The sequence below is a fragment of the Pristiophorus japonicus genome, chromosome 9 (assembly GCF_044704955.1).
Source record: "Pristiophorus japonicus isolate sPriJap1 chromosome 9, sPriJap1.hap1, whole genome shotgun sequence".
Classification (NCBI taxonomy): Eukaryota; Metazoa; Chordata; class Chondrichthyes; family Pristiophoridae; genus Pristiophorus; species Pristiophorus japonicus.
Genome location: NC_091985.1, coordinates 36629755 through 36650089, shown reverse-complemented (window position 1 = coordinate 36650089; position 20335 = coordinate 36629755). Strand labels below are relative to the sequence as shown.

The 20335-nt window shown below is 44.9% G+C and overlaps 1 protein-coding gene across 2 annotated transcripts in view; it reads left to right on the top strand.

The window, feature by feature from the left end:
• prkd3 (protein kinase D3) overlaps window positions 1–20335 on the top strand; it is a 488274-nt gene that overhangs the window by 356136 nt on the left and 111803 nt on the right. For both annotated transcript variants that reach the window (XM_070889279.1, XM_070889278.1), the window contains 3 exons: window positions 175–252; window positions 6545–6728; window positions 8725–8848. In XM_070889279.1, coding sequence (XP_070745380.1) covers window positions 175–252; window positions 6545–6728; window positions 8725–8848 — 386 coding nt within the window. The remainder of the gene's footprint in view (window positions 1–174; window positions 253–6544; window positions 6729–8724; window positions 8849–20335) is intronic.

Sequence of the window (20335 nt, the reverse complement as noted above, 5' to 3'; positions counted from 1 at the left end):
ATTTATATCCTTATAAACTGACTGCAGTGATTATCCTTTATGGCAATGAGACTGAATCAATATTTAGTCTTGGTTCCCTGTTTAGTGGTAAACTTGTTAAAATATCAGCTGTAATGTGACTGAGGCACCTGTGCATTCCATTGAAATTTCACTTGGCCTGCTCTGATTTTCCAGACTGCAAGTTTAATTGCCACAAGCGATGTGCATCCAAGGTGCCCAGGGACTGTCTTGGTGAAGTCGTATTTAATGGAGGTGAGGAAATGCATGCAAACGAGTCTTGAGTCATATCATCCTCGTATCCAATGTAGAAGAAATTGAATCGTTTGATTGAATGCAGAGCTTTTCTCATGATTTGTGTTGTGATTTAATTGTTATTGTGTAGTCCTAAATATCTTAAAACTCTTCCTCCAAAAGCAAAACTATTTGTAATCTACCCCATACCAGTAGGCTTGTGCTGAAAATGTGGAGGCTTTTGGGGGTACAGGTTCACAATGTGTTAAAGGCAGTATCTCAGGTTGCTAAGCCTGGAAAAAAAAGCTAATAGAATCCTAGGCTTTATCACAAGGTTTGGAATATAAAAGCCAATAAGTAATGATGAGTCTATATAAAGCCTTAATGAAACCTCAGTTAGAGTAGTGTGTATAATATTGGGCTTCACACTATAGGAAGAATATTGAGGATTCACCAGGATGCTGTCTGGTATGAGGAAATACAAATATGACGACTTGACAGATTGGGTTGCTGTTTTGGTTGGAACAATACAGATTACTGGGTGATATGACACAAGTGTTTGAAACTATGAAAGGATATGACAGGATATATTGAAGCAGACTGTTTCCTGTAATTACGGGACCTAGAATGAAGATTCCAGAGGTACAAGATTAAATATAAAAGATTTAGAAAAGCGAGCAGGAGAAGCACAGAGAATCGTGAGATTGTGGAATTCACTTCCAGGGTTCGTGGTTGAGGCAGAAACTTGTGTCAACATTCAAGAGTAGGTTGGATAGATGGGTGAAGGAACAGGGCTAAAGGGATGTGGGAACAGGGTGGGTAAATATGATTAGGACTATTTGTTCACGTGGAAGGTAAATGCAGTCACAGACTGGTTGTGCTGAATGGCTTATTTCCGTGTTTTCATTTTTATGTATTTCTATATACTATTCTGAGCAGTAATCCTACCGGCTGTAAATACTTCAGTGGCCTGATCAATTACTTTATATAAAATCAGTACATGGATTCAAAATTGTTCTTGAGATCCTCTTTACCTGCATTTTCTTAGAATTTTAGTCCATTTTGCAACCTTGTGATTACAGTGCACACAGAAAGGTGGGAGACTGTTTATTAAAAATATGCCACATGGTAAGTGTTTGGAAACTTAGCAGAAAACCGAGTAGTGTGTAGGCGCATGGAGATAATTTGGGCCATGGAGACTGGGTAGAGAGAGAAAAAGCCTACAGATCTCAATATTCATTGTGTACTACAACATGGACTATGAAAAATACACTGTGCATCTAATTAAAAGAGCTCCTGGAGTGGTGAAAATGCTATTTTACTTTTCATAAATGTAATGGGCAAATATAGCTGAAAAACAATAGGTTTCAACATTATCAACAGTGTTAAACATCTGCGAGTAATTTCAGTAAACTTTCCCTCCTCACAGAAACAAAGGTTTGATGAATATTATGTATGCTAGCATATAAAATGGGGTTAAAGCAGGGTTTTTTTTTAAACATGAGCATAAAATAACAATGATGGCTATGCCAACTAGCACTTACTTATATTGTGCTTCTCGTGCAAAGAACATCTGAGAATGCTTTAGAAAATAAAAGATTTTCCATAGAAGGCTCCACCATTATTTGACAAGAGTAGCTATGATTATGGTTGACACTCATCTATGATTGAATTTTTCAATCACTCTTGGTTCATGGAGGTTTGAATTGTTATCACACTTATGTTATAATTTCCGCGTTGACATATGTAAAATAATTCTAACACCGTGTTACGGGATAAATGTGTTGCATGATATACTTCTCATACTATGGGCAATGATAGTAAAAAGTTTACTATTTTTCATTGTTGCACTGTTTAACGGCTTGTATCAAATGAACTTTAAATATTATGCTTTAGATTACTCTGTCTTGGAAGCAGGAAATCTTAAGCAGGAAAAATGTGAAACATAATGGGGCTGAGATTCTGGTCGGAGGCTTCCTTCGGACGAACGCCTCCGACCCGAAATGTTTCTACGAATGTACCTGCTGGTCCCGAAGGCTTTAGATTCCGGTTGGAGGCCTAGGTTTGATGTGTAACGTACGGAAAGAGGACTTCCTCGTACGCACGAAAAAGCTGGAGTCACATGGGCCTGGACCACCAATCACTCTGCAGTATTCTCATTGATAGTAATGAGAACTCCATTTCTCCGAGTTCCCATTACAGGTGCAGCGCCCCGAATCCGGAACCCTTGGGACCAAGGCCGTTCCGGATTTTGCGTTTTGCCGGATTTTGTAATGTCATTCTGACGTCACGAATCCGGTAACACCCGAGACCAGATCCGGGTATTTCCGGATTTCGGAACATCAGAAGGGGGGGGGGGGGGGGCGGAGGTCGTTGGGGTGATGTTCGCCGGGCGAAGAGGTCGTCGGGGGGTGGTGTTCGCCAGGCGATGAGGTCATTGGCCGGGGCCCCACCACCGAGGAGGTGTTCGGGCGGGCCTCGCCGCCAGGGAAGAGTTCGGGCGGGCCCCACCGCCGAGGAGGTTGGGCTAGGGCCCGCCGAGGAGCTGGTCGGGCGGCCCCATCGTGAAGGAGGTGTTCAGGCAAGCCGGCGAGGAGGCCTCGAGGTAAGGGCAGTGGCGGTGAGGTGAGGTGAGGCTTGAGGTAAGGGCAGTGGCGAGGGGCGGCGAGGCCCGAGGTCGGGCAGAGGCAAGGGGCGGTGAGGCAAGGGGCCCGAAATCGTCAGCAGCATGGCGAGGGGCGGTGAAGCGAGGGACGGGGAGGCCCGAGGTCGAGCAGCGGCGGGACCTCGAGCTTGGCAGGGTCAGTGGGTCCGGATTCCAGAACATTTTACGGATTCCGGACAATCCTGCCGCCAATTTTGGACACTCGACCTGTACTATCAATGAGAATAGCCCCCTAAAACACAGAAACACAATATAATAAATAAAAAAACATCTCATATATTTAAAATTAATTGAAATTAAAGTTAATTAAATGTTTTAGAAAAAGAAAATTTGGGGATTTTTTTTAAAGGGTTTAAAATAAACTTAGTTTAATGGACAGGATTTTTACTCTTAAAAATGTGTATTTAAATTTAATTTTTAAATGTTTTCAAATTCTTATGCTGGTAAAAGTAGGCTATGTGCCTGCTTTTACCAGGCATAAAAGTTTCAAGAACATTTGCTGGGCAAGAGGTGGGCAAATAGCACAATTTCAACTGGGGATGGGTTCGATCTGTCAAGTTTTCACTTGACAGGTCGGAAAAGCTGGTTTCCGGTATTGCACCCTGAAAACCGGCTTTGGCGAGGCCTTGCCAGGCCGGGATTTTACCCCCATTATTGATAGAAAAGCAGGTGCTAAAACAATACATTTGAAGCAGACTTGCAGCAATAATGTCAGTTAATAGTCTAGAATTCATAGGCATGACTACTTTCTTCAACAATGCATGTTCTTTGCAGAACAATTGACATCATGTACAAAGGACTTGTAATACATAACAATAGATGTGTATGGATTGAGATCAAAACTGTTCTAATTAAAATCCCTTTATTTCTCTCAAAACTTAGGGTCATCCAAAACTCTGCTGCCCGTATCCTAACTCGCACCAAGTCCCGTTCATCCATCACCCCTGTGCTCGCTGACCTACAGTGGCTTCCAGTGGAGCAACGCCTCGTTTTTAAAATTGTCTTCCTTATTATCATCCCGTTACGGCCTCGCCCTTCCCTTTCTCTTTCCCTCCAGCCCTACAACCCTCCAAGATATCCTTCAGTTCAGTCCTCTTGCGCATCCCTGAATTTCCTCGTTTCATCATTTGCAGCCATGCCTTCAGCTGCCGAGGTCTTGAGCTCTGGAATTCCCTCCCGAAACCTCTCTGCCTCTCTACTTCTCTTTCCTCCTTTAAGACCCTCCGTAAAAACAAACATAGAAACATAGAAATTTACAACGCAGAAGGGAGGCCATTTCGGCCTATCGTGTCTGCGTCGGCCGACAAAGAGCTGCACGGCCCTTCATCAGCAGCCCGAAAGGTTACATACAAACCCGTGAACAATAACGGAAAGGCAAGGAGCACCCAGCCCAACCCGTCCACCCCACACCACTGCAACACCCCTTATACTAAAAACATCTACACTCCACCCCAACTAGAGCCATGTGATCTCCTGGGCGAGACAAAAAACAGATAAAAATCCAGGCCAATTTAGGGAGAAAAGATCCGGGAAAATTCCTCTCCGACCCATCCAGGCGATCGAAACTAGTCCAGAAGATCACCTTTGCCATATTCTATTCTCTGAAGTACTTAGCATTAAACCTCTTTGATCAAGCTTTTGGTCATCTGTCCTAATATCTCTTTATGTGACTCGGTGTCAAGTTTTGTTTGATAACACTCCTGTGAAGCGCCTACATAAAAAGCCCCAAATAAATACCAGTTGCTTTTGTTGTTGTTCTCACCATTATCAATAGGAATTCAATATTATATACCTGCGGATGACACCAAAGTGGGGAGTATAGTTAATACCGAGGAAGACTGACAAAATACACAAAGCAGTTAACGAACTTGCAGAATGGCACGTGAATTTCGATATAGATAAGTGTGAGGTGGTGCATTTTGGCAAGAGGAATAAAGAGACCACCTACTCTTTGGAAAATAAGAGTCTAAATGGGGTATAGGCCCAAAGGGATTGAGGAGAGCAACCTCACATCATTAAAGCAGGAACAAAGCCATCAAAAGTGTAAACAAAGCACTGGGTTTATTTCTAGAGGCATAGAATTGAGAAGCAGAGACATTATGTTAAACCTATATCATCATCATAGGCGGTCCCTCGAACGAGGATGATTTGCTTCCATATGAGTTCACAGATGTTTCAATGAAGGACCCGATATTCCAGTCCTGAACTCCAATTGAAGGGGTGGAAAATGCCTGTGCGTGGATTTTTTTAACGTGTGGCGACCGTTGCACATCAGTCACCACACAGGCTTGACAGAGCTAGGCCTTTATCCAGTAGCATGGGTCAACCAGGACGACTGGAGACCTACTCTGTTGCATGGACCTAGTGCACAGACATATGTAATGTGGGTTGACCCGTGCTGCCCCTGGGCTCTTGGCTCTCCTGGGCCCCAAAAAAACATATATAGAACCTTGATTAGACACATTTAAGAGTTCTGTTCTCCATATTACCAAAAGGTATAGAGAGAGAGTGCAATAAAGATTTACAAGGATAATACTAGAACTGAGAGAGTACAACAATATGGAAAGACTGAACAAGACTGAGAGGTGGCCTGAACGAGATCTTTAAAATCATGAAGGGGTTTGATAAGATAGAGAAGATATTTTGATTTGTGGGGAGTCCAAAACTAGGGGCCATAAATATAAGATAGTCACTAATAAATCAAATAAGGAATTCAGGAGAAACCTCTTTACCCAGAGAGTGGTGAGAATGTGGATCTCGCTACCAAATGAAGTAGTTGAGGCGACAGCATATTTAAGAAGAAACTAGATTAGTAAATGAGGGAGAAAGGAATAGAAGGATATGTTGATAGGGTGAGGTGAAGTAAGGTGGGAGGAGGCTTGTGTGGAGCATAAACACCGGCATAGACCTGTTGGGCCGAAGGGCCTGTTTCTGTGCTGTCAATTCTGTTTTGGGTGACTTTTTTTAATTAATTGAAAAAAATATATCTTGGACATGAACTGTTCCTGTATTTAAAAATGCTAACCAGGGTGTTTTTGTGATTGACGTTTCGCTGATTTCAGTTTTCAAATGTCTCTATACATTTGATAATTTTTGAATAAAATGAGAAAACTGGACACTGCATGTTTCACAAAGCTACTGTTACATCATACAATTTTTTCCCTATATCCTCACTAATTTCTCTCTCCATCCCTCTTCTGAAGGCGCTTACTCCTAGCTGGGGTATGGTTCCACAGGAACTTAGCCCTGTCTTGTGCCTTGCCCAGTTATTATTTACATGCAAGCCTTGAAGGCAAGTGTTGGTGAGCCTTTCAACTGAGAGGCATTACTGCCAAGCCTGATCCTGTCTTCACATTACATTAAGCAAGGGTTGCTGGATAGCATTCTGGAGCACGAGACTTGCTTTACATTGGCACTGAGGCCAATTGTAGCAATCTCGCCACCTTCCTCGGTGAGGTCAAATAATTCTACATAGGCTAGGAATTGAATTGAGGACGTTCTTGGCCTGCGTGGCTTATAAACTCACTTGCTAGACCCGCTGAGTCACTGGGAGAGTTCCAGTATATTTAATGGTTAACTATTATTGCAGATATCCTATCTCATCACTAGAAACTTATGTAGTAACTTCATTGTAACGACTATTTGCAGAGCCAGCCAGCCCAGGACCTGATTCAGATATGCCCATGGAAGTAGATAGCAGTGACATGAACAGCGATGGCAGCAGGATGTTGGACGACACCGAGGAGCCGTCTACATCAGAAGAGAAGTTGTATTTCATGGACTCATCTGATCTGGATGGTGACAAAGACGAAGAACCTGTCAGAACAATCAGGTAGTCCTTTCAATATATGCCTTAGTAACCATCAACGCGAGAAAGAAATCTGCTTTTTTCGGCGCTGGCTTTCTGTTGTACCTAAGACTCAGATGCTGTGTTTACTGTATTGTTGGATCATGGTTAGAATGTGGTATCTTGGAAGCAGACCTGATGCTGTATATTAACCAATTGTTCCAAAGTGCATTCATTTTTGGATATACCTTTGACGAATGAGCCAGCTGTGATATTCCTTTATCTGAAACCAATTTCAGGTAGGTTCTGTACATTCATTATGTAGTTGTGGTCATACAAAGATTTTCTGAGGTTATTGAGAAGCCTCTCTTTCAGTGGTAAGAAAACCACACTTGAAAACATAGACATAGAAAAATAGGTGCAGGAGTAGGCCATTCAGCCCTTCGAGCCTGCACCGCCATTCAATAAGATCATGGCTGATCATTCACCTCAGTACCCCTTTCCTGCTTTCTCTCCATACCCCTTGATCCCATTCACCGTAAGAGCCATATCTAACTCCCTCGTGAATATATCCAGTGAACTGGCATCAACAACTCTCTGCGGCAGGGAATTCCACAGGTTAACAACTCTGAGTGAAGAAGTTTCTCCTCACCTCAGTCCTAAATGGCCTACCCCTTATCCTTAGATTATGTCCCCTGGCTCTAGACTTCCCCAACATTGGGAACATTCTTCCCGCATCTAACCTGTGCAGTCCCGTCAGAATCTTATATGTTTCGATGAGATCCCCTCTCATCCTTCTAAACTCCAGTGAATAAAGGCCCAGTTGATCCAGTCTCTCCTCATATGACAGCCCAGCCATCCCTGGAATCAGTCTGGTGAACCTTTGCTGCACTCCCTCAATAGCAAGAATGTCCTTCCTCAGACCAGGAGACCAAAACTGAACACACTATTCCAAGTGAGGCCTCACTTAAGGCCCTGTACAGCTGCAGTAAGACCTCCCTGCTTCTATATTCAAATCCCCTAGCTATGAAGGCCAACATACCATTTGCCGCCTTCACTGCCTGCTGTACCTGCATACCCACTTTCAGTCACTTTTAGGATCACTACTTGATGTAGAATGGCTCAGTGAGGCAATAACCCAGAACTGTGGGGGGGGGATTTCTTGAAAATGGAAAAGTGTGCAACAAAATGGTACTGTTCAATCCATCAGGCCTGTACCTTTCACAAACTAATAATACAACTCGCCCCGTCATGGACTCTATTTAGTTTATTTAAACTTCTAAGGGAGAGCTGCATAACTGCAGGCAAAACTTACAAGAAGATTAAGCTCTGAAATTTCTCTCTGATCCTTCGTACAGTATTCTAGCAAAGCTCAGTGAATTTAATTCAAAGTTTCAACATACCTTGTGCAACACTGACCAGTTGTACCAGAAGTGATGGTTCCAGTAGCACAGGGTCCATCATGCTCTGCAGAGTTTTTATAATTTCTATCTATACGTTAACCTTCTAATCTTCAATCCCACTCCTGGTCAGATATTTATCCTTTTTTTTTTATATAAAGGGGTTAACCAAAATGCCATTAACTGTTTTTGACAAAAGTCTCCCACAAATTTACAACATGGAGTTAGAAAATATTAGTCTCTAATCTCACTTGGGCCTTCTAAATTTTATACTTATAACCTTTAATTCTGCAGATACCATTGAATTTAAATAATCTGTCTATCTAGATGACCATGCTTTTCAGCATTTTAAAGACCACCTGTTTTACTGGTTCATGAGCGGCTTCTTGATCACCACATAAATTTAGGAAGATATAATAAAACAGTTTGTACAAGTTCAGTGGCCATTGTTTCTTTTCCAATGTGTATGATTGATACCAGGCTGATGCTATTCTTATTTATGAATGCTCTCTTCAGGTACTGTTCTGTTATGTTGAGCAGTTTTGGAAAGCACGAAAGTTAAGTCTTATTGTATTCACAATCCACGATCTGAATTCTGTATAGTTATTCCTTGTTCAATAATTTGGAACATTTTGTTCTAGTCCTTCAACAAGCAACAATATTCCTCTCATGAGAGTAGTACAGTCTGTCAAGCACACAAAAAGGAAGAGCAGTACAATGGTGAGAGAAGGTTGGATGGTCCACTACACCAGCAAAGACAATCTAGTAAGTACATTTCTTTTGAAACTATCTGCCGAGCTAATGGAATTGGGATATCTGTAGAGATCAGCTACTCAATTATAAAACCAAACAATTAGACGTTTACTGGAAGTTCAGCAAGATCCAAAGATTATGATGTTATGGTTTGTGAACTGAGAAAATGTTGGAATTAAGCACTGCATTGCAAGTAGGAATGCTGCTTGTTCATTGCAAACTAATTGGACATGCAGTTGGCAAATTAATCCTTACATAAATCGTGCAAATGTTTTGATAGCATCTAACAAGGTAATTGTTACCTCATCCCTTAGATATTAGCCTTTCACCTTTGGGACCTGATTCAAATCCAGCCCAGATTAATGGGATGAAAGTTTCCTCTGTCTCCCTATAGACTTCAGTATGAAATGATTTTGGGAAAACTGAATCCAGTTCCTAACCTACAGTATATAAATATCTCTTAATTCAGCACTGATTGATAATCTCATTCAGAAAAGCCACAAGATGGCTGGTGTGGGAAATGGAAAAAAAAGTCACAGTAGAGGATGATTGGAATTGATGCATATTATTGGGCAGAATAAATGGAGCTTTGCCCTGCATCTGTCTGTGTTATACCTGACCAGAAACTGCTTGATGCTGGCACTGTGCCTGAAATGCAAAAAGTTCTGTTCTCCAGCTCTATCATCCCTGATGAACACACACAATTGTTCTGTTCTTCCTGAAAAGCTGTCCAGCTGTAACATCTCCTGGTTCTGAGGAAAGATCATAAAAACATTTAACAAAAAAAAATCTAAAATAATTCCTGATTTCTTCCACAAGTCTATAGGATTTCCAGCAATCCTGCTTATTGTTGAGGATTTGGCATGAACTTTGCTTGGAACAGTTAAGGGGCAAAATTGGGCTCCTTTGCCTCCGGGGGGCGCTAACAGGGTGCAAATGGGTTTGCGCTCGGGCGGGGCGAGATCAGCACTTCCCGCTAAATTCGACGCCCGGTGATCATGACATCATTGCCGTGCACAGTGCTCTGGAACAAAAATTGGATCTCAACCCCTAGTTGTGTGTCTGCCATTAACGACAGGTTGAGCAGTCGGAAGTCGGCTGGAGGAGCGCAATTTAAAGGTGCCAGCATTAATTTACTTTTAGTCGGCCAATAATGGTTCCTTGTTAGTTTCACATGGGCAAACCGGCAAACTGATTTGAGCGATTTGCAGTTGAAGGAGTGTTCTGGATCATCAAGATTCGTAAATTTCATTGAGGGTAGATTTGAAAGTCCAACATTTGGATCCTTTCATGGAGACTGTACTAGCACTGGACCTCGCCCTCCAGTGTCGCTGTCAGAGGCAACTGAGGCACAAAGAAAGAGTGCAAAATGTGGCCAGAGGCAGGAGGGCCAACAGTGCTCTCAACAGGAGGCCTTACCCTCCCAGGGTATTCCGGCAGCAGTTCTCCTACATCAATTTCACTGAGGAACAATGTGTTCGAAGGCTGTGCTTCAGCAAAGACATGGTCACAGAGCTCTGCCACCTCCTGCAACCAGACCTTGCACCTCAGACCAGGCTGTGAGGATGGCTCTCTGTGGCCATCAAGCACAGATACAGTGACACGGTGCTTTGCTCCTCCTCCTCTTCTCCTTCCTCACTCTCAGTGGGAGGCTCAGGGACAGGCTGCTCATCTGGTTGCTGATTTTCTGAAACCATAAAGGCACAAGACTCGTGTTAAGGTGAGGGCAAGGGGGCCAGGAACGGAGCAAGAATTGCAGACAGTATCTGGAGTTAGAAAGTGATAAAGGCTTCTGGTGTGCGAGGGAAGTGGGAATGAGAAAGGGAGAGGAGATGAGAATACCATTGTTGCCCCCAACTGGGTCAATGATGCCGACGGCCACGGCGCTCACCACCTGCTGCCCAATGAGTCGCAGCACTCGCTCCTCCAGGTCTGTGATCTGCTGGAGCTGAGCATCACCCCCGTCTGTCCTCTGCTGCTCCCTCCTATTGTGGGCAATCGTGGCCTGCAAAAGAAACGAATGTGTGTGAATCAGCATCCAGCTGTGTGCCTGGGATATATGATTGCCGTCGTTGAATAGCTGTGATTGTAGACAAGGCGAGAGATGTGGATGTGAGCTTGAATAGATGCAGATGTTTGGTGGGTGAGTGGTGGGGGTGTGATGCTTTGCGCTGTGTGCACAGACAGAGGTTCAGATGCTGGTATGTGTAGGACCTGTGGAAGCATGTACTCACCTTGACCACCCGACTGAGGTCATTGTATTTTTTCCGACATTGTGCCAGGCTGCATTCCATGACACTACTGGCTGAGACGTCCTAGAAAATAAGATCATAAGAAATAGGAGCAGGGGCAGGCTATACGGCCCCTCGAGCCTGCTCCGCCATTCAATAGGATCATGGCTGATCATCGACCTCAACTCCACTTTCCCGCCCGATCGCCATATCCCTGGATTCCCCTTGACTCCAAAAATGTAACTATCTTAGCCTTGAATATATTCAGAGACTCAGCATCCACAGCCCTCTGGGGCAGAGAATTCCAAAGATTCACAACCCTCTGAAGAAATTCCTCCTCATCTCTGTCTTAAATGGCCTACCCCTTATCCTGGGACTGTGCCCCCGAGTTCTAGACACTCCAGCCAGGGGAAACAACCTCTCGGCATCGACCCTCTCAATCCCCTTCAGAATCTTGTATGTTTCAATGAGATCACCTCTCCTTCATCTAAACTCCAGAGAGTATAGGCCCATTCTACACAATCTCTCATCAAGACAGCCCTCTCATCCCAGGAATCAGTTTGGTGAACCTCCGTTGTACCGCCTTCAAGGCAAGTATATCCTTCCTTAGAAAAGGAGACCAAAACTGTGCACAGTACTCCAGGTGTGGTCTCACCAAGGCCCTGTACAATTGTACCTTACTCTTGTACTCCAACCCCCTTGCAATAAAGGACAACATGCCATTTGCCTTCCTTATTGCTTGCTGTACCTACATGTTAACTTTGTGTTTCTTGCACAAGGACACCCAAATCTCTCTGAACACCAACATTTAAAAGTTTCTCACCATTTTAAAAATATTCTGTTTTTCTATTCTTACTACAAAGTGAATAACCTCACATTTCCCCACATTGTACTCCATCTGCCACCTTACTGCCCACTCACTCAGTCTATTTATATCCCTTTGCAGATGCTTTGTGTTCTCACAGCTTACTGTCCCACTTAGCTTTGTATCATCAGCAAACTTGGATACATTACACTCAGTCCCTTCATCTAGATCATTAATATAGATTGTAAATAGTTGAGACCTCAGCACTGATCCTTGCGGCACCCCACTAATTACAGCCTGCCAACCTGAAAAAGACCCGTTTATCCCTACTCTCTGTTTTCTGTCCATTAACCAATCCTTTATCCATGCTAATACATTACCTCCAATCCCATGAACCCTTATCTTGTGTAATAACCTTTTCTGTGACACCTTATCGAGTACCTTTTGGAAATCCAAATATACTACATCCACTGGTTCCCCTTTATCTACCCTTTTAGTTACATCCTCAAACACGATGTTCCTTTCATAAAACCATGTTGACTCTGCCTAATCATGTTCTGATTATCTAAGTGCCCTGATACCACTTCCTTAACAATGGATTCCAACATTTTCCCGATGACTGATGTCAGGCTAACTGGCCTGTAGTTCCCTGTTTTCTCTCTCCCTCTTTCTTGAATAGCGGTGTGACATTTGCTATCTTCCAATCTGCTGGGACCGTTCTAGAATCTAGAATTTTGAAAGATCAAAACTATCTCTGCAACCACCTCTTTTAGAACCCGAGGATGTAGGCCGATAGGTCCAGGGGATTTGTTAGCTTTTAGTCAATTAGTTTCTCTAGTACTTTTTCTCTACTTATATGAATTACATTAAGTTCCTCACCCTCATTAGACCCTTGGTTCCCCACCATTTTAGGTATGCGTTTTGCATCTTCTACTGTGAAGACAGATACAAAATATTTGTTTAACGTTTCTGCCATTTCCTTATTCCCCATAATAATGTTTCCTGCCTCAGCCTCTAACGAACCAATGTTTACTTTTGCTACTCTCTTCCTTTTTACAAACTTGTAGAAGCTCTTACAATCTGTTTTTATATTTCTTGCTAGTTTTCTTTGTCTATTTTTTCCCTTTTTATCAATTTTTTGGTCATCCTTTGTTGGTTTCTGAAATTCTCCCAATCCTCAGGCTTACTACTATTCTTCACAACATTATAAGCTTCTTCTGCCACTTCCCTCCACATTGACCTGAAGACCTGGGGCAATGGCTTCCTTCCACAGTGCTTCCCTCCTTTGCTCCATTGTAGTCTCCAATGCGACTTCTGTGAAGTGACGAGCTCGCTCCCTGGAATTGGGATTGGGATCAGCCATTCAGGGGCTTCACTTCCTCGCAGGTCGTCTTCAGATCCAGGAATGCTGAAAATGAGCAGCTGCACAATGATACAACCTCCCCTTTAAGAACTGGAATGAGCCGGTGTGAAGGATGGAAGGATCATAGCTGAATACATTGCACCTGAAATTCGTTAGCGCTCTGGTTGTAGTGCACCACTGAGGTCATTCGCGCATGATTTAGCGTGAGACTTTGAGCTCCACTTCCTCTCGGAGGTGGTAAGCCCAATTTAGTCGCCAGGGCAGGAGTTCTGCGTCTGGCACAGGAAGTCCTGCCTCGCAGCTGTTACCGTCTCCAACTGGGACGGTATGCAATCTAGCCCCCTAAAGGGCTGAAATTCCAAACTTTGCTAATTTTATTGAAAAAAGTAAAAGTTAAAACAAAAATGAGCTTTAACTGACAAGTTGATACTTTGGTCAAATGAACATGCTGGTGATGCACTGCCAACTTCATCAGCCTATGCATCATTGCCTTTCTCTGACCTCACAGGCATATTTTCTTTTGGCTGCTGTCGCCTTCTTGATTTTGCGTTCCTTGATTTGGAAAGTCCCAGCATAGCCTCGATTTGTCCAGGACAACCTCATTCTACAGGGAAACCCCCACCCTACTATTCTTGTTTTCCAAGGGCTTGATTTATTACTTTGCATCCAGAAGCCTTTTTATTCTGTTTCTCAACAGCAGAAACTGCACCATATGCTTTTTATAGGTCCCTTTCACTTGTGCTATGTATTATGGGATAACCTCACTTCCATAACCTTCTCTAATTTGCTCTTGAGTAAGAAAGAAAAAAGCCATGAAAAGCAGCATTGGCAAGTCTCGATCAGATGGCTGTGAAGAGACAAAACAGGCAAGAGAGTGATGGGATGTTTTCATTGCCAACTCACATCATTGTGAAGTTTGGAAAGACAGCAGCTTTTGAGTGCATACTTAAAACGTCTGAATAGAGTGCTGTATACTATTCTCTCACTTGCGGTGTGATTTGTTGTGATTGAAGAATTTTAAAAAGGATTGCAAAGCTCTTAAATTGATGAACAGAAGGGCTTTTCTTCAAACATTGTTCCTCGTGCAGTAGCTATCTATCAACAACAACAACTTGTATTTATATAGCGCTTTTACATGGTGAAACATCCCAAGGCGCTTCATAGGAGTATTATGAGATAACAATTTGATGAGAGGTTTAGGCAGGGAGTTCCAGAGCTTGGGGCCTAGGCAACAGAAGGCTCAGCCACCAATGGTTGAGCGATTTATAATCAGGGGTGTTCAGGAGGGCAGAATTAGAGGAGCGCAGATATCTCGAGGTGGGTGGTGGAGTCGGGGAGCGGTGTTGTGGGGTTGGAGGAGATTACAAAGATAGGGTCTATTCTCTACTTGTCACTTTTTACAAGGGTATTACATTGCTTACAGGCTTCACCCAATATAGCTCTTTAACCAGCAGCAAGGGATGGGAAGGCCAAATTTGATGTGCCCTTCAGATTTGTTTTCTGTCCAGGTGTTGAATTTCATGACCTTCACTTGGTACATGGCTCTGAAGGAATGTCTGAGATCTGAAAGTAAGGATGGGGCGAGGGGAAATAACTGGATTGAACTTGCATCCCAGTGCTCCATGGCATAATGGCCCCAAGTTTCCACACGCGGCAAAACAGGTGCCCCTCCGAGCCTAAAACGGCGCCTAAAAAAAAACGCGCTATTCTCGAGCGCCTTGCAGCTCCATGTCTGCCTGGTGCGGCGTGCAGGGGGCGGAGCCTACCACTCGCGCCAATTTTGTAAGTGGGAGGGGGCGGGTACCATTTAAATGAGTTTTTTTTGTGCCGGCAACCCTGCGTGTGCACGTTGGAGCGTTCGCGCACGCGCAGTGTGAAGGAAACATTGACACTCGGCCATTTTTGTAGTTCTTTGCAGCTGTTCATTTTTTTATCATTTTTTAATAAAAGCACATTGCCCTTCCATGATCAGCACTGAGGCTTCTTGCAGCAGTGAGAAGGCCGCAGGATGCCTCAGAAGTTGAGGCAGCCGTTTCCCGACGGGCCCGACCGACGGCAGGGGGGCCTCGGGAATGCCTGCCTCAACTTCTGAGGCTTCCTGCAGCCTTCTCAGTGCCTCCTCCCCGCCGTCGGGAACGGCTGCTGCCGTCGGGCGGGCGGGCCCTCACTGCCTTCCCCGCCTCCGGGAACGGCTACCTCAACTTGTGAGGCTTCCTGCAGCATTCTCCCTGCCTGAAGCACTTTCACACAGGTAGGAACATGGTTTATTTAATATTTTCTTTGCTTAAAAATTTTTATTCAGGTTGGAATTATTTGTATAAGTATAAATAAGGATTTATTGTAGAATTTAATGACTTCCCTTTCCCCTCCCCCCCTCCCCCCACCTCGTTCCGGACGCCTAATTTGTAACCTGTGCCTGATTTTTTAATGTGTAGAACAGGTTTTTTCAGTTCTACAAAAATCTTCACTTGCTCCATTCTAAGTTAGTTTGGAGTACGTTTTCACTGTGGAAACTTTCAAATCAGGCGTCAGTGGCTGGACACGCCCCCTTTTGAAAAAAAAATTCTGTTCAAAAGTGAAACTGTTCTAAATGACTAGAACTGCAGAAAACTAAATGTGGAGAATTGCGATTTCTAAGATACTCCGTTCTCCACCAGTTGCTCCTAAAAATCAGGAGCAAATCATGTGGAAACTTGGGCCCATAGTGTTGAAGTACCCAGACAGTGACCAAAATATGATGATTCGCCCTTTGACTTGCCCTCTCTCCCAATGGGAAAGCATCATGGCTTTTTTATTTCCTCACTCAGTGGCACAAGAAAAGGAAGCCATGTTCTACAGCTATTGAAGGCAATACATTACAGCACAAACTGGAACTTTATTTATGCAAAGCTGACATGAATACGTAAAAACATAAAGCTTGAAAAGAGAAAAAGCCATTTGGCGCATCAAGCCTGCTTCCTCTTAACCGATTTAATCTCTAGGTGAGATGCTGTGAGATTTTACTCAGAACACATTCTCAGAGCTTCTAAGCAACCCAACATCCTATATTATTCATTTTTGACCAACTAACTCCCTTCTTTGAGATGCATTGTTTCCATGATGCATCAGCTTGCATGTTCCACATAGCATTCAATTATCTTCTTTATTGGTGCTTAATCGTATAAATCTCAATCCAGCTTGCCATGTATTCAACTGTCCTTGTAACTCATGTATAAACTGACCTAAGTTGTGCACCGTGAGAACACTGACCACTAGGTGGTGAACTTGTGGGAGACACTCCTAACCTGGACTTTCAGGTATAAAAGGGGAAGCTCCACACAGAGGTTTTCACTTCTTCACTTCAGTGCTGGCAAATAAAGGTTACTGGTCACAGCGTGACCTTCTCTCAAATATGGGCCTCATGTGCATTTATACTGTATAGTAAGGACATATTATTAACAACGAGAAACTGGGATTTAAACCACTCGAGCATAGCCACTAGCAGCACAGACGAGAGGTACTGTGTTGGTGATGATTGGGACGATTTTATTGAGAGACTACAGCAAAGTTTCGTCACTAAGGAATGGCTGGGTCAGGATTCGGCCGACAAACGCAGGGCTCATCTCCTGACGGTTTGTGGATCCAGGACGTACTCCCTGATGAAGGACCTTCTAGCGCCAGAGAAGCCGGCGGACAAGACTTTTGAAGAGCTCAGTAAGTTGATCGGCGAACACCTTAAACCGGCGAGCAGCATGCACATGGCGAGACACCGGTTTTACACGCACCCGCAGCAAGAAGGGCAAAGCGTTCCAGACTTCGTGGCAGATCTCCGGCGACTGGCGAGCCTAGATGCATGCATGCAGAGCAGAGATGCTGCGAGACTTTTTTATTGAGGGCATCGGGCACGCTTGGGTTTTCAGGAAACTGAGACCAAAGACTTGACCCTGGAAACAGCGGCTTTGATGGCCCAGACATTTATCTCAGGAGGAAGAGACCAGAATGATGTTTGACAAAAATCTTGGTTTAAATGCAGCAAATGGACAGGTAGTCAACATTGTTAACACGGGACACAGTTCTCCAGGCAGGCAGGGGCAATCGGACATGCTTGAGCATGTAGTCGAACCCAAAGGGGAATTCAACAGAGACAATGGCTAGCTGAACGGCGATTCATGCCATCGCAAGGGACAATGCGGCCAGTAATGGGGCCATCAACACCTGTCAGTGGTGCGCTTAAGGACAGTTACAGAGACAGTCAGAGATGATTGACTGGTAATAGACCTTTTGTTTCCAACAACGGCTCATGTTGGAGCTGTGGACGCAAACACACAGCCAGAGCTTGCAGGTATTAGCAATGTACCTGCAGAAACTGCAACTTCAGCAGTCACATGGCGCGTATGTGCAGGAAGCCTGCAGCCAGGTTGATGTACGAGGAGAATGGGCCCAATGTAAGCCCTACGAGGCCAAATGGACACTGGGGGAAATCGCTGGAAGCTGAAGTTCAGCGAGTTCATACACCAGGATGCCACCGATAATGATGAAAGTGCTCCTCAGTGGCATCCCAGTATCAATGGAGCTAGACACTGGGGCCAGCCAGTCCCTGATGAGTATCAAACAGTTCGACAAGTTGTGGCCGTCCAAGGCCAGGAGGCCAAAATTATTGCCGATTGACGCACATATACAAAGGAGATCATTCCAGTGATAGGCAGTGCCACGCTAGTTGTGACCCACAAAGATTCGGAGAACAGGTTGCCACTCTGGATTGTCCCGGGGGATGGTCCCACACTGCTGGGGAGGAGTTGGCTTACTGTCATGAACTGGAAATGGGGCGATGTCAATGCAATTTCTTCTGTGGAGCGAATATCATGCTCACAGGTCCTGGACAAATTTGACTCACTATTTCAACCCAGCATTGGCACTTTCATGGGGACCAAGGTAGTGATTCACATAAACCCAGACGCCAGGCCAGTACACCACAAGGCCAAAGCCGTATGTGATGCGGGAAAAGATAGAAGGAGAATTGGACCACCTGCTGAGGGAAGGCATCATCTCACCAGTCGAATTCAGTGACTGGGCGAGACCGATTGTGCTGGTGCTCAAAACGGATGGGTTGGTCAGGATATGTGGTGACTACAAGGCCACCATCAATCAGGTGTCACTCCAAGACCAGTACCCGCTACCGAGAGCGGAGGACCTCTTTGCGACGCTATCCGGCGGCAAGCTTTTTTCAAAATTGGACCTGACCTCAGCTTACATGACCCAGGAGCTGGCGAGTGAGTCGAAGAAGCTGACCACCATCACGACACACAAGGGGTTGTTTGAGTACAACAGATGTCCGTTCGGGATTCGCTCGGCCGCCGCAATCTTTCAACGAAATATGGAAAGCCTCCTCAAGTCGATTCCAAGGACGGTGGTTTTTCAAGACGACATCCTCATCACGGGTTGCGATACTGAAGAACAGCTCCACAACCTGTAGGAGATGCTACGCAGACTGGTAGGTCTGCGACTGAAAAAGGTGAAATGCGTCTTCCTAGCTCCAGAGGTAGAATTCCTGGGGATGAGGGTAGCAGCAGATGGGATCAGACCCACTGCATCCAAAACGGAAGCAATCCAGAGAGCACCCAGACCCCGTAACACGACGGAGCTGTGTTTGTTCCTGGGGCTCCTGAACTATTTTGGTAACTTTCTTCCCAAATTAAGCACGCTGTTGGAGCCGCTACACGTGCTCCTATGCAAAGGTCGTGAATGGGTCTGCGGGACAGCCAGGAAAGGGCTTTTGATAGAGCACGCAATTTGTTATGCTCCAACAATCTGTTAACGCTATATGACCTATGTAAGAAACTTGTTTTAACGTGCGATGCGTCGTCCTATGGGATTGGGTGTGTGTTGCAGCAAGTTAATGCCAAGGGTCAGTTACAGCCAGTAGCTTATGCCTCCAGAAGTCTGTCACAGGCAGAAAGGGGCTACGGGATGGTAGAAAAGGAAGCGCTTGCATGTGTAAATGCAGTAAAAAAAAATGCACCAGTACCTGTTTGGCAGGAAATTTGAGCTGTCGACAGATCACAAACCCCGAACGTCCCTTTTGGCCGACAACAAGGCCATAAATGCAAATGCGTCGGCCCGCATACATAGATGGGCACTCACGTTAGCCGCCTATGACTATACAATTCGGCACAGACCAGGCACTGAAAACTGCGCCGATGCACTCAGCAGGCTCCTACTAGCCACCACCGAGGGGGCAACCGAGCATGCTGCTGAGATGGTCATGGCTGTTGAAGCTTTCGAAAGTGAAGGCTCACCCGTGACAGCCCGTCAGATCAAAGTCTGGACAAACACAGACCCGCTACTGTATTTAGTCAAGAAATGTGTCCTGAATGGGGACTGGGCAGCCACGTACAGGGCATGCCCTGAGGAATTTAAACCATTTCACAAGCAAGGATGAACTTTCGATTCAGGCTGATTGCCTATTATGGGGAAACCGAGTAGTCATGCCCCAGATGGGCAGAGAGGTGTTCATCAGAGAACTCCACAATGAGCACCCGGGCATTGTCATGATGAAGGCAATTGCCAAGTCACACATTTGGTGGCCAGGGATAGATGCAGACCTGGAACTTTGTGTTCGCAGGTGCAACACGTGTGCCCAGCTGGGCAATGCGCCCAGGGAAGCCCCCCTTAGCCCCTAGTCCTCGCCCACCAAGCCATGGTCACGCATCCATGTGGACTATGCAGGTCCTTTCATGGGAAAAATGTTTTTGGTTGTAGTTGACGCCTACTCCAAATGGATCGAGTGTGACATTCTCAATTCAAGCACATCCTCTGCCACCGTAGAAAGTCTACTGGCAATGTTCGCCGCCCATGGTCTACCGGATGTCTTGGTCAGCGACAATGGGCCGTGCTTTACAAGCATTGAATTCCAGGACTTCATGGCAGGAAATGGTAGCAACCATGTCAGAACGGCACCGTTCAAGCCGGCCTCAAACGGCCAGGCGGAATGAGCAGTGCAGATAATCAAACAGGGGATGCTCAGAATCCAAGGGGGTTCCCTACAAAGCCATTTATCACGCCTCCTGTTGGCCAATAGATCCCGACCACACTCGCTCACAGGGGTTCCACCCGCAGAGCTG